The sequence below is a fragment of the Hylobates moloch genome, unplaced genomic scaffold (assembly GCF_009828535.3).
Source record: "Hylobates moloch isolate HMO894 unplaced genomic scaffold, HMol_V3 SCAFFOLD_7, whole genome shotgun sequence".
NCBI classification, from domain to species: Eukaryota; Metazoa; Chordata; class Mammalia; order Primates; family Hylobatidae; genus Hylobates; species Hylobates moloch.
Window position 1 is genome coordinate 132,616,298 of NW_026652282.1, and position 14,848 is coordinate 132,631,145.

Here is a 14,848-nt window from a genome sequence, read left to right on the forward strand (position 1 = left end):
CTATGTAAGTATTCACTATATTTATTATTGCTATTGTGATTAGGGAAGATGGGCTGGAAACTACAGGAAAACTCTTGGCTGATGCCATATGAAATGTATCAAGGAACCAATATGTGGAAGGCAGTAGAGATAGGGGCTAACAGATGATTTAACTGCAAAAAAATGCTAAGCTGGAAACACCCTCTAAATATTCCTGTTTATACAGGACATGACACAAAGTAGAAAAATAATGAAAACAGAGCCTCCCTGCAGGATTTAGAGTTCTTTCATATATATTTTAAATATACATGTGCAATACATTAAAATATATAGAGATGTGTGAATATATATTTACATATATATATATATATGTATAAAATCACAGAAGGGATACATATGCACACTCACTCACACGTCCATGCGCATACCCCAACAGGACCCATCTATACGTAAAGCAGATGCAGTCCATATCAGGCCAACTTGGACACAAGTGAAAGCCCTGACTCAACATCTGATTGCAGATTGCAACTGTATTTGAGTAACCCTTCAATTTCTTCTACCAAGTGTAAGGCCATTTAGAAACACACTGAGAAAGGCTCCTCTGGGTATATGGCAGAACCCAGGGCCCCTCTGGCAGTGCACAATTTGCCTGAGTTAGGACTGCAAGATTGGGATATCAAGGAGCTATCAAGGAGGAGGGGCTCGTGTTATTTTGGGGCCTGAAACTAATAAGCAAACATCCATAGAATAATTTAGCTCCAGGAACAATGCACTACTGTCAGAGAATCCTTAGATAACTTATCTCTAAGCACATTTCAGGCAGAAGCAGAGAAGTGTGTGTTGCTATTCATCACCATCCAGCTTGACCCAGAGAACTGGGCAGAGCTTTTCAGGGTAGATAAGTGTAAAGTACAATCAAGCATACTTGTAAGATTAAAAAGTTACTTAAAATTAAAGGATCTGAAAGCAACATAAGAGGTTACAGGTATTGGTTTGGGTTTATAAATGTTCCAAGAAGCCTAACATTATATATGGCACCATTTGCAGCAATATCATTAACATTATTAATAATCATCATAACATATTTATATATACAAAAATAGAGCAAAGCAATTCTAGAAGAGGAGGTGTAAGTGAAGATGTGGGGCTCTGTGCAGCCCAAATGTCAGTACACTTCAGGAAGATTCAGAACCAACAAAAAGTGAGTGGCACATATTTCTGTAATATGTATCCAACAAAGGGACATGGATGTCCCCTCTTCCCCCGTGTACGACTTCTCCCCACTTCTCCACCCTGCAACACACATCCATGCACACTCTAAAAGAGATGATCTATAAAGTTAGAGTCTGGAGGTCTTAAACTAAGTTGGAGCACCTTGATTTCAAGCAAGTGCCCTCAATCTCTGAATTCCTCAGTGAATTTTGGATTCACTTATAGAGGGAAACTGTATAATTCTTGTGTCTTTTAGCAGCAGTCTTTAGGAGCCTGCCATCACCACTGCAGCTTTTTCCCATTGAAGGGGGTTCACAGCACAGGCTCTCTGTATTTTTTAAGAGAGAAGTCAGTTCTCTAAATTATACATCTTTCATCTCAGTTTTTCACTGTTGCTGAAATTTAAGTTCTCAGGCAGCTGCCATTGCAGACAAAGCCAGGAGCAAGCACAGTGTGTACAGCAAAGAGTAGATGCAATGGCGAAGATACAGCTTGGTTAGGGCTTCTTTAAGCTTTTCTTTTCCACACTTGAGCTTCTACAAGGTGACAAAGCCAAAGGTGATGTCCACTGGGGGCAGCCTCAACACCTGATAGTTAATTAGCTACCCACCATGCACTGGAGAAAGACCACCACACTAACTTGGCATGGTTCCTGAAAAGTAATTGAATGGGAATGGCTTTCTGTCACTGTTAATAGAGCCCTAGGAAAAAGTCCCACGACTCAATGTGGTAAAGGGGTAAGAATACTGAACTAGGAGTCAGAAGGCCTATATTCCAGTCTCAATTCTGCTGTTAACGCAGTGTGCGGCCTTGGGGGCAAGTCCCTTCCTATCTCCAGGCCTCAGTTTTCCCATCTGTAAAATAAGGGCATTGAACTAGATTAATAGTTAAGATTCCTTCCAGCTCTAACGTTTTATGACTTTTTATGTCCATTATTAACGCCTGAGCCATGCAGTCTCAGGGAAGTTAGCTTCTAAGAGAGAACATACCTCTGTATCCTTTGCTTTGTTCATTTAGCTATAAAGCACGTCTGCCTTTGGCACTTGGGTCAGACATACAAAGTTATGAGCATCCTGATTTACTATCCTACTCAGCATGCTAGTGGAATCTGTCAGTACTATAAGTTGATTATTGAGAAAGGGAGAAAAACTCCAACTAGTTAAACCTGGAAATATAAGATAACTTTGCCTCATGCGCTCACAAACAGGTGAGAGTGGTTGTGAGCACACACACACATCGGGATACACACTATTGCTAGTGATCAGTTCATTACAGTAATCCATTTCCCTTAATAAAAATTAGTAAATAGTATAGCATAGCAAAGTTTGGCGTCTAAGGAAACATCTATGGAAAAACAGCACTTTTGGACATGTTAGAGAAAGAGGAACAGGTAGAGAGAGACAAATATAGATCAAATGAGATAGAAATACAGGCAGAGAAAGGATCAGTCTGAAAAAGAAGGAGGGGAGAAGGAGAAAGGGAGGAAGAAAGAGAAAAAGTAAAAGTAGACAGGGTGAGAATGAAGGGGAAAGGAATACAGAACAGAATAATGAAAGAGGAGAGAGGAATAAAGAAGAGAAGGGCAGTAACAGGGAGAAGGGGTCATATTCCCTGGAAGGTTGAACGCTGTTCCACATGTACCTGTGAAAACCATCTTAGAAGAAAGCTTCCAAAGGCACAGCAGAAAACAGAGTGACGATCAGAGCCTGCATCGAGAGGTATTACACTGGGGAGCCCCTAAACCTCCACGTTGCTGGCCCTGTCAGTCCTCAGTGTTCAAACCTCATACCCATATATCACCTGAATTTGCCATGACAGCCATAAGGGCTGAGTTGGCAGGGTGTAAAGACTGAAGAGGAGTGGGATAGATACTGTGAGAAAGAACAAGGCATCCTGCACCAGGATGTACTTGGTCATTCCCCTGACACTGCAGGAACAAAAGAGGAGAGGGGCCTAACTTTGGCTAGTTTATCACTCCTCCCCCTCTCCAAAGATGAGGCCTATGCTTTACTGATGGGGGCTAGAAGGAGAAAAGCTCTGGATCCACCTTGTTGGAAGGTCATACAGACTTTTCCTGGGCCTTGGGGAAGGGTGCACTACCAGAAGAGATCTTTCTGCACACAGTGTTGGTGTGCCTTTTGCAGCGGCAGCCTGGTCGCCGGAGGCTATCATAGCCCTGTTGGCACAGATGGAGGCATCCACGGGTAGGCAGGTAGCAGCACAGGCAGGGTAGGAAGAGGGAGATGAGGCTCATGGCTGCCCAGCGGACGAAGCAAGAACTAGGCCCACAGGAGCAGGGCTCATCAGCACAGTTGTCTTCATCATCAGTGGAGCAGTGGTAGAAGAGGCCCTTGACACAGCAGAGACAAGTGCCATAATCGAGGAGGCTCTCAGCAGAGCAAAGGCAACGCTGGTTGCACAGCCAGCAGGAGGGAAGAGGGCGAGCTGCTGTGCAGGGGACACACTTGCAGCGCCCACACTCCTCACAGATGAAGAGGTGCTCACTAGGGTGCCCTGCAGATTGCTCAGCTTCTCCCTTCAGAGCACCATCAGCCTTTGGGTGGACCCCTGCTCCAGGTTGGGTTCGGATGATGGATTGGCCTGAAGGTGAGGGTGTAATGCTGGCCAAGAGCCTTTGATCAGAGGCAGTGGTGCTATGGGACATTGAGCTGGCAATGCTAGATTGGCTCAGATGCTGAGGCAAGGGCTGCAGTTGATGGCACTGGCTGAGACTGCGGGGGAGAGAAGTAGGCATGGTAGCCAGAGACCAATCAGACTTGTGGGTTTGTACAATAAGGGAAGGGCTGGAGAGGGCCTGTTTACAGGGGGCTGGAGGCCGTTCAACATAGTCATTGCTAGCATGAGTAGAGCGCAGCTGTTCAATAGGCAGAATTTGTTGAAAATCATCTGTCACCGCAGCATCCATTTTGCCTTGATTTTTTAGCTCTGAGTGGTTTTAAGTCAGGGTGGCACTTATGGTGATAAAGAGGAGCCCTTGTAGTTACATGGATCTCAGGGCACATGAGAAAATCCTAGGAGAGAAGGCATAAAACAGTAAATGAGAACACACAGGCATAAGTACTTTGTAAGAAACCAACAAAGCTCAGGCCCTATCACCACTGCTACCTTCAATTACTTTACAGTAATCTTCATGCTACACCTTTATTCTGTAATTAACCTCACTTACTTCTTTATAGGCAAATCTGATCATCCCCTCCAGACTATAAAGAAGTTTGGGAACAAATATCAGATAGTTGATTCTTTTTGTATTCCATCAAATGCCTAGTTTCATAGGAGCAGCTAGCTCATTCAGGTATTTGCTAGCAGAGACATCCAAGCCTTGGGCATCAGAATTCTAATACAAATGGAACCTAATATTAAATGCAAAGGCTATTTTCTGAAGCAATGCTGAAGGAAAAGAGAAAGCCTCAAAAGTCTCCCATGAGAAGTTGCTCATATATATATATATATTATATATATATTATATATATTATATATATATAATATATATATAAAACCAATCAAAATTATCTTTTCAGTGTGAATTTGTGATAAGCAGAAATAAACAGATAAGAAAGGACATTACTTGATTCAGTGAATACAGGCAAGCAAGGAGAATGCAATAAAGGCAGAGATACAGCAAACACACAGAGGGTAGGAATTAAGCTGTCTGCAGTGTAGTAGGGAAAAAAAAGGCTTCCCAAGAGTATAAGGAATCCAAGACTAATCATCTTGCAGTTCTCTTCACGTTACTGGCTGCTTTAACTTACTAAGGAAGTGATTCTTTTTAAATGGAATGGAGGCTCCAGAATCAAACTTTTGTACACGTGGGAGTAATACTGGGAATCAAGGAACTATAGAAGACAAGTCCTGAATTATTTCAAAAATCATCTGTAATTATACCTATTACTATCCTAAGTCAACTCCATATTGATGGGACTTACCAAGCAGAATCTGCTTGGACTTCTTTTCTCTATCACTACCTTACACAATAAACTGACTTTCTTAAAGGAAAGTGACATTCTTATACCATATTTAAGCTAAGTTGAGTGTCTAGAAAGCATATGCTTGCATTTCCATTGTACTACAGTCAGGAAGAGGTGGTTGGTCATTCCCTGAAGGATTTTGCCAAGCTTAGAACTGATAATGATGACCATGGGGAAAATACTGTACAAATAGTAGACTGCTGTATCACACCACCTAGAAGACTGAAGAGCCAAAAGGGTGTACATGAAGAAACCTAAACACAAATCCAGGAAAAACATCCTGGAGGCATTAGGACCTAGCAAAACACTAGCATGAATAAAGTATATATTTGAGATCCATCAGATTTCAGGCCTCCTCAAAATAGATCAATTACTCACACTACTGTACGTGATGGATAGCTTGAATGAGTAATAGAAATGAACAAGTGAGAGAGGATGGTGCTTGATTAGGTTTCCATAAGCAAGCAAACATGACACTGAAATGGGCCCAAAGCTCAATAAGAGGAAAAACAAGGATGCAGTTCATAAAGGACTCAGTGGCTAATAATATGACCAGACTCAGTTGACTTTTGAGGCTATATCCTCATGCAAACCTGATTAGCTGAATTTACATCTGTTCATTATTTGAAAAGATTTAATTTGGTTAAAAATAACCTTTTTGGCATATCACATCAAAGAACCAGTCTGACAAAAATTTCACTTTTTAACTAGTTGTTTTGGTGTTAAATAAATGCAGCATAAGAGAATGCAAATAAATATTATAGAAACTCTCAGACTCAAATATTTATGTCACTTTTGTCAAATCACTTGCTTTCTTTGGGCCTCAGTTTCACTCTCTATGTGAAACCGAAGGATATGTGACGTGAACAAGGTGATCTTGAAGGACCTTGAGCCATTATGGTCTGTATTTCTTTCTATAACTACACAATTTTCTAAAATATTTCTTTTCGTCCGTATCTTCTACATCTTCAAGTCCTTGAGGGTAAGGTGGGCAGTGTGCCCTTATTTATTTGGGCATTCAAAAGCAAAATGTATGTTTCCTTTATTTACTTGCACTCAAAGGCTCATGCAACCTGCCACCTCTACCTTTGCTGTATCTTTATAGATTCATAGTCTCAGCATTGGAAAGGAACTGGCAGCTTTCATGTAGACACCCAAATAAAAAAGGGCACATTGTTCATTTGGCTTGGAGGGTATGTAGATGTAGGAACTTGGGACTGGGAAGAGTCTTTTGACAAATTTATGAGACATAGATTTATGTCCCATTGATCAGCTAAAGAATATGTAGCGCCCTGCAAGTCCTTTGTACTGTAAGAACAATAACATACATGCTGAATGTGGTTTAGACTAATTGATTTCCCAAAGGAAACTAGATTCAAAACATATTGAAAATTCCAGGAAGCAATAATTTAAAGGAAGGTATACAAGGTCTCAAAGTTACAGGAGATAAACAGGTGAGATTCCAAAGACAGGATTCTAGGGATGTCACTAGGTACCTCAGGGACATGCCCAGAAGGTTGAAAGCTAATCTGGGAGGAATCTAGGTCATAATATAAATGACTCAGAAACAATAATGAGAATTATGTTCAAAGGGGATCCTATCTGGGGAGCAGAAGGGTACATGGTGTTTAGGTTGAAAAGCTGTATTTCAATATTGATTAGATTTCTGCAAGGCTGATAAATTGAGATGCTTGGTTGGATGACTAAAGATGCTGTGGGCATTATTTCAGTCTGAAAGAATGATGCACTGTCTTGCCTATAAGTAAGGGAACTGACAGGATGAACTTAGAAAGTTTCTTCCTGCTCTGTAGAATCTTTTATTCAAATGGACTCTGGGATCTAATGTGGAAGACCTGCAATAAGTGGACAGTAGGACCTGAATAAAATGAGAGTGTTGAGTAGGATTTAAGGATTGAATGACAATAAATTGTTTGCCATTCCGGACGTGCTGAATCTGATCTGGCTAACAGGATGAACTGAAATAGATACTGTACAGGAAGGTAAGAGGGAAAAATATGTTGAGAAAGGAACAGGCAAGACACTGCTGTAGCACATAGGCTAGATGAAAAACTACCACTACATGAATGTTTATGATTCAGAAATCCACCCACTAAAGAGCCATTCATTGTGAGCAGCAACAGTTAAGAAACTGTGCAGTTGGCCAATTCCATATTCTATCAAATGAGAGAGAGAGAGAGAGAGAGAGAGAGAATGTACACATCACATACTATTAAATAAGAGCAAAGGTGATTACAGGTCTTGGCTGCACATTGATGGGATCTAGTGATTTTTGTCACGTAGTGCCTCTGCAGTAATGAATGATGCATTGTAAACCCACTCCCATCACAGTCTTTCTGGCCAGGTGCTCATAGCTTTCTAAACAGTTTTTCTGTAGCCCTGAATTTGCCATGTTCAACCTGAAAAAAATTTCTTTTCTTATGCCAATTTAGGGACTAGAAAGCTAAGCCCATTCAAGAAATGCTAATGTTTGTTAATGAAAGAAAATGTATTTTCTCCCTGGAACCTAAAATCTGCCATGTTGAGAATAAAGTTGAAAACTTTCCTATCTAAAGCCCTTCTATGCTAACACCGTAGGACAGTTCTGATTTCTATGGTAAATCCTTTCTGATACAATGTTGATTTCAAAGAAGAGTGGGGAAGAGGAGATCCTGGCTCTTGTTTTCTCCCACTCTCATGGGTTCAATGCTGTTTTGTACCTTACTGTGTAACGGCTCTTAGGTGTGTTGCTTTTTTCTATGCTCTGCTGTTATATACACTCCTTCTCAGAATAACTGAAAGCAAACATAGGGGGAATTTCTGCTTTGGCTTTATATGTTTTCTTAGTTCTACTGTTCCAAAGTCTGCTCTCTAAAAATCCCTCTCTGTGCAAAAAGCATTTGCATCTCTATCAAAGCACTCCCCCCTTACAAATACCAAGTTGTATATAGTTTACATTACTAACCTCTCTGCCACTGACTGGGCCTCCCTCCTACCGCATACATCTTGTTGGAGCTGCCAGGTTCTCACCACATTTAACTCTTAACTTGTCACTTTGCTACCCTAGTCCTATTCATTACTTTAATGGTTTCATTAAGACTCATAGCAGTTTATTTCAAACCAGGGAGTCTTGCAGTTTTAAGACCTTGAATTTTAAAAGATATAGGTCTTTTAGTGATGAATGATACAGGGAAAAGTTGTAATACCAAATGAATTCACATACTTCTAATCCTGAGGAAAATTCTGAGAAGAAGCTGGTTGTTCATCTAAGAAGTAGGAATTTAAAAAAAAAAAAACTCAAATCCTTTTATATGACACAAGAAATTTAAGTTCTAGTCCTAATGCTAGCTCTACTTTGCTGTGTGGCTGTAGGCAAATGACCTCCGTTCTGGTCCTCAGTTTCTTCATCTGCAAGATAAAAGGAGGGTTTTTAAAGGCCTTTCTTGTCCAGATGCTGTAAATTTTATGTTGGGTTTGTTGGTTGCATTTCTCTGTTTCAAAAGTCTTTAAAGAAGACTTAGTCTCCTTTCCTTTAGGTTCTTTACTTCCTCACTACTCAACTCCTCAACTCTTAATAAATATCTTCAAATCTAAGTCACTCAGATCACTATCTAGACTGTTTCACAGCTAGAGAGACCTAAAAACAGAACACAAAGAGACAAATATATAGAATGTCATGGTAATGTCTTTGTATATGTTTGTTTAGAGGCAAGGAGAGCAAGACCAATATTTCATTGTGGATAAACGGCTAGCCTGTGCCTTATTTGTATCTATGAATGTAGCCGACTTTTTGGGAACATGATTTAACACCTGGTATATCCAAATTCATGTGATAACACATCATGATACAGTGAGGTTTTAATATTCCCAGAAAAGCAACAATAGTTTCCGTTTCAAAATAGATTTTCTGCTTAAGAGTTCAAGGTCTGTTTTCTGTTCATCCAACTTGGTTTGAAGCATGCAGAGGTGAAGAATGATAATTATAATTAGCTTCATGGAAGTGAGTGTGCAGTAAACCATTGCCCTAGGTCCTATCAAATGCCTATTGGCTAACTAGACGTGCTCACAGGTTCTCACTTTTGACAAAATTTCCATATGCCACACAGAGACATGTGCACATGTACCCAGGCACGGATCCAGAGATTTCTAAATCACTGCTCTGACTCAATGTAAGTGGGGGGTTATGCCGTGTCAGCTTGCGCCATGTCTACCCAGGGCAAGGTGATGTGATGAAATCTGAACGATGCACAGCCCAGACTTGTGAGCCAATAGCAGGCTAGCCCCACGCTGACAGGATGCCCGCTGGGCAGCGAGACTGGCCTTAGCACGGGCTCTCTCTCTGTCCTCAGCTTGGGTGGTTAGGCTGCGTTTTGAGGGCTTTAGGCAAGTACCAAAATGCATTTAAAGGTTAACAGGCTAGAAATTAAATTGACATTCGCCTACAAAAATATTATTTTGAAGTTCTATTTTGATTTACACATTTCCAATGTGGATAGTTTTCTGCAAGAGCTGATTTATTTAAATATCATTTAAAGGGTTTTCATTTTATTTTATCTATGCGCTTGCGCGCACGCGCGCAAGCGCGCGCGCACACACACGCACACACAGAGACAGCACAGGATGGCTGGAATGAATGGCAATCTGTGCATTGCATAGAAAGAATTCTGGGTTTTTAAAGAGCTAATTTCTATGGCTTACCTTGAGGAAAGGGTTTATCCATGCTGAGAAGAGCAGAAGAACTAATGCCCCATCTGGCTCAAAGGACCTCCTCTCAGTCTTTAGGTTTCTCCACCTCTCTTCGGAAAGTCTGAATGAAAACTCCTTCACTGGCAGGCAGTGGAGCCAGAAACAGAGATAGTTCTGTCTTGTTCTTTGACACAGCAGAGAAAACACAAAACAAAACAAAACAAAAACAAAAACAAAAACAGAAACGGGGGAGGGGGCGAGTCAAACCTGTACTGGCATATACTTTGTATAGATTTTACAGGCAGATCTAAATCTTGATGGACGTATTTCCCAAAGAAAGCTCAGCAGGGTAAGTTGTTCACCACCTCCTCTTTCTCCTCCTCCTCCTCTTTCTCCTCCTCCTCTTCTTTCTCCTCCCCCTCCGCCTCTTTCTCCTCCCCCTTCTCCTCCTCCTCCTGTTTCTTTTCCCCCTCCTCCTCCAGTATTTTCCTTCCCCTCCTCTTGCCCTCCCCTTTCCCTCCTCCCCTTCTTCCTCCTTTACCTCCTCCCCCTCCTTCTCTTTTGCCTCCGCCTCCGCCTCCACCTTGGCCTCCCTCTCCTCCAATCTAACAGATGAACCGAAGCAGCAGAAACTGCAGTTGTAGACACAGGGTATCTCAACGGAGCAATAGATACCGCCAGTGTGTGATTATTTATATGGCTCAGGGTGTGTTGGTATATAATCTGCAGTGGGGGCAGGGAGTGAGGTTGCAGTGTGTTCAGCTTAGCTAGCTGGCTGTTTTGTGAATGTAGATGACTTCTGGAGGTCTTGTGAATGGGTTATAGGGGAGGATGGGAAAGAAGGGATTTATTGCTCCTTGTTATAATTTCTGTCTCTCCCCCCTCCCCCCGCCGTGTCGTTTGCTTTCCCGGAGCTGTAGCTCTTAATGCTTGGCTAAGTGGCGTCATCCAGATGAAATTGAATCGACCCATTAAAACTCCCCATAGGAATCTCTGTATCCGGTCCCCGGGTAATGACTGAAACAAAATTTAAAGGAACGTGGGGGTGGGGTGGAGAGTAACAATTTTAAGGAGGTCTCATTTAAATATCTTTGCCAATCACATTTCTACCAATCTACTCAGCCTGTGCTGAGTGATTGCAGCTTCAATAAGATGAAGAGAAAGAGCTTCTCCTTTGTTTAACGGTTCCTCCCACCTCTTTTCCTCATGTGTTCCCACTTTATCAGCCCTAATGATTGTCCATCCATTGCCCCTGGGAAACCATTACCCAACCTACTTTCCCTTTAGCATGGCATGCATTCAACAACAAATATTTATTAAGTGCCTTCCTTTGTACTAGGTGTTGTGGATTCAGTAAGGAAGACAGGATTCCTGCCTTCATGGAGCCTCCCTGGGACTGAAAATAAAGCAGCCTTGGACATTTTCTCTTAAAGCCAAGGACAAAGCTTTCTGTAAATTACCCTCAGTCCACTATTTAATTCAATAGGAAAGGATCTTTCTTCTGGGCATCCAGACAGAAGCACTTGGATGACAGCAAGCTTTATATTTAAAATAAAGGAGATCTGATTTCAAGTCCTATTTCAATGGACAAGTGGCAGGAGCTTGGCCATCAACATTCTTAGGATGCTTTGGTTACCTCATCTATAAAATTGAGATGGTAAATGGTGACAGTTCAGAATAAAACAAACTGTGAGTCAGGAAACTGAGATTCTTAATCTTATTCTGACTCCTTGTGTGACCTTAGCAATTTACTTCCCCTCTAGGGTGTCAATTTTTACATTAACATGAGGAGATCTGATTAGGTAATTGCTAACATCTTTTCTACCTCTGACACTCTGTCATTTACCCTCTCTCAGATGTGTTAAGAAGACAAAAGAAATCATGAGATTAAAAAAAGTACGGTTGTGTGGGCCTGCATGCTCCTGTGTGTATGTATGTGTTTAAGGTGCTCCAAACAGTTGTGATGACATGTATGTATGTATATGTGTGTGTGTGCGTGCGTGCATGCCTTTGTATGTGCGTGTGTGTAATTTCTAAACAAATCCAGCTCTCTTTTCCCATTTGGAATTTCTAGTCAAGAGATTTTCCTATGTAAATTCTCTTTTGTGGTTCACACTTTTTCTTTACTCTTAACATTGGCTTGAGCTTATCGAGATCATGAAAACCCTTAAAGCTAAACTGTAGGTTCATCCACAGAAGAAAATATACTTGCTGATATATTTTTTCACCCACTTATTCAACAAATATTGATTGCACATTAACTATGTGTCAAGCACTGTACTAACTAGATTCAGGTCAAATAGATCAGGGTTCAAATCTTTGCTCCTCAACCTGGGAGCTACCTCACTTTAGGCAATTCAATTAACCTCTCTGGCATATAGCAAGCACCCCATGAATAGTAGCTACGAATGTTAAGAAATTGTTCTTGCTCTAATGTAACCCATAGGACAGGCAAGAGATGATTTCAATTTGAAGCCCTTTTATTTTTTAAAGTCTAGCTTTAAAGTTGAATAGCTGGGTTGCCTAATTCCTTTCCTCCCTCCTTTATTCTGTGGGCCTATATTAAGGCAACGATGAAAACAATTGGGATTATTCAACCTTCTTACCTCTTAGGATGATACCTATGACAAAAAAAAGTTAAATTGATGATCATTCATTCATTCAACCATGCCTGCTATGGGCCACTCACTAAAGGCTAGTAATTCAACAGCTAGATTTCCTGCGCTCCTGGAATTGACATTCAAGTGGGCAGGGTGACATGTTTACTCTTTGCCAGGTGCTGTCCTATGAATTTTACATGTTTTAACCTATTTAATTCTCACAACAAACCTATGAGGTATATTAATGAATTATACTGATTTTTAAAATGAGAAACCAAGGTCCAAAGACCTTAAGTAACTTGTCCAAGGTTACACAGTTGGCAATTTGCAGATCTAGGATTTTAACTCAGGGTGACTCACTCCAGAGCTTGTACTTTTAACCACTATACCACCGTATCCAACCATCTGCAAATCCCTTCAGGAATTTTTGTTCTAACTTTTAGAAATTATTTGGTAAATGCTATGGTCTGAATATTTGTGTCTCTCCAAAATTCCTGTGCTGAAACCTATCCACCAATATGATAATATTAGGAGGTGGGGCCTTTGGGAGGTGATTAAATAATGTACGTGGAGCCCTCATGAATGGGATTAGTTCTCTTATAAAAGAGGCCCTGAAGACCTGCCTTGCCACTTCCATCATGTGAGGACGCAGCGAGAAGGTGCTGTCTATGAGGAAGTTGGACTCCCCCAGACACTGGTAACACCTTAATCTTGGACTTCCCAGCCTTTACAACTGTAAGAAATACATTTCTGTTGTTTATAAGTTATCTAGTCAAAGGTATTTTGTTACAGTAGCCCAATAAGACTAAGATAATATTCCTGAATATTCTATAGGCCTAGCAGTCACTTATTGCAAGAAAAGCCTAATCACCTCTCTCTTCAAAAGACCAGTTTAGAACAGATTTGTCCTCTTCTTTGTGCTCCAGAGGCCCCCTTTGTGCTTACCATCATTGCAGAACTTATCACCCTTTATTATAATTGTCTGTCTCCCAATTTAGACAGTGATCTCTTTGAGGGCAGATATAATATTTATTATATTTGTCTTCACTGCTACATCCCCAAGGCCTAGCATACTGATCACTAAATTAATACTTATTGAATGAATGGATAACCAATTTTTGGAAATCTACATGAATATCTTTATTTGTTCTTTAAGCTGTTTTGTTTCTAAAAGACAATTTGAAGTTCCATGATTTTTGATAGGCTATCACTATAGTACAATTATATACAGAAATTTGATGTTGAGACATTACAAAACTCACTATGTATTGCCAGACAACTTCTTTTACAAACTTGTTAGATTCTTGTAGCAGTGCATTTCAGAAAATTTGTTTTCTTAGCTCCTTAGTTAATGGTGTACGCTTCAGAAAACATATTTTGACAGATTCATTGAGTTGTCCAAGATCATACAGCTAGTAAGTGGCAGCATTGGGCCTAGTAGTGAACACAGGTCTCCTGTTTCCCAATCCAATGCCTTCTTTCTCTCTTTAAGGCACCTTGCTGACATTAATTCAATTCCAGTTGAATTTGGATATATTGGCTCAGCACAGATCAACACATCTATTTCTGAAAGCCATTGATTCTCAATAAATAAATAAGTAACCTTGAAGGACACCAGAAAAGTCACCCTGCCTTGGAAATATCTTCTTTACTAAGTCTGTTTTAGAAATCTCTGAGTTACGATTTTGTAATGAATAAAATACATCTTTCCACGCTTTGTAGTAACTGGTTGTTCAGATCATTTCTGATATGACAGTTAACTCAAAAACATATTGAAAGAAGGGAGAGTATATCTAACACAGTGTACTGAAAAAAAGACTAGGGCATGGGTGAAAGTGATGAAGGCATTACAAATGTTGAAATAAATTAGATAGGTAAGGATTCAAAGAGGAATTGAGATCTGGGCAGAAAATGAATAACCATATATAAGTCACATGAAGGGTACATATGGAAAGCTGGATTGGTAGCAATGTGCATGGAGTCTGCGAAGAGTGAAACATTCAAACTGTCTTATGTAAGAGGTATATTGAAGAGAGGATTGGAATATATAGTGTTGGAGAATAACTCGAATGACAGGCAATTTAGACTTAATGCTCTGGGAATTAGAAATAAATTTTAGAACAAAGGACTAAAATATGAAAATAAGCCACATTTAAGAAAGATACATTGGGCATGATATATAGGAGTGGGGAGATACTAGAGTCAGGTCAGCCAAATTGGGGTATTTTGGAGTAATCTAAACAGAAAATGATAAGGGCCTGGTTAGGGAATTGGCAGTGAGAATGGGAAGTAAGGATGAGATGTTTTCAGTTGAATATGGTAATGGCAATGATACCATTGCATACTGAGAAGTTGGAAGGGGGAGGTCAGTTTAAAGGAATAAATATA

General features: G+C 40.5%; 1 protein-coding gene across 2 annotated transcripts in view; it reads right to left on the reverse strand.

Moving 5' to 3' along the window:
* Nucleotides 1-263: 263 nt before the first annotated feature.
* The window catches only part of SPRY3 (sprouty RTK signaling antagonist 3), a 165,157-nt gene continuing 150,572 nt past the window's right edge, over nt 264-14,848 (reverse strand). The window contains exons 2-3 of one of the 2 annotated variants that reach the window (XM_058441619.1): nt 9,873-10,044; nt 264-4,223 (exon numbers count right to left, since the gene is read on the reverse strand). In XM_058441619.1, coding sequence (XP_058297602.1) covers nt 3,251-4,117 — 867 coding nt within the window. In that variant the 5' untranslated portion in view covers nt 4,118-4,223; nt 9,873-10,044 and the 3' untranslated portion in view covers nt 264-3,250. Of the gene's footprint in view, nt 4,224-9,872; nt 10,196-14,848 lie in introns of those variants that run through there. The other variant, XM_032757825.2, reaches the window with a different exon arrangement.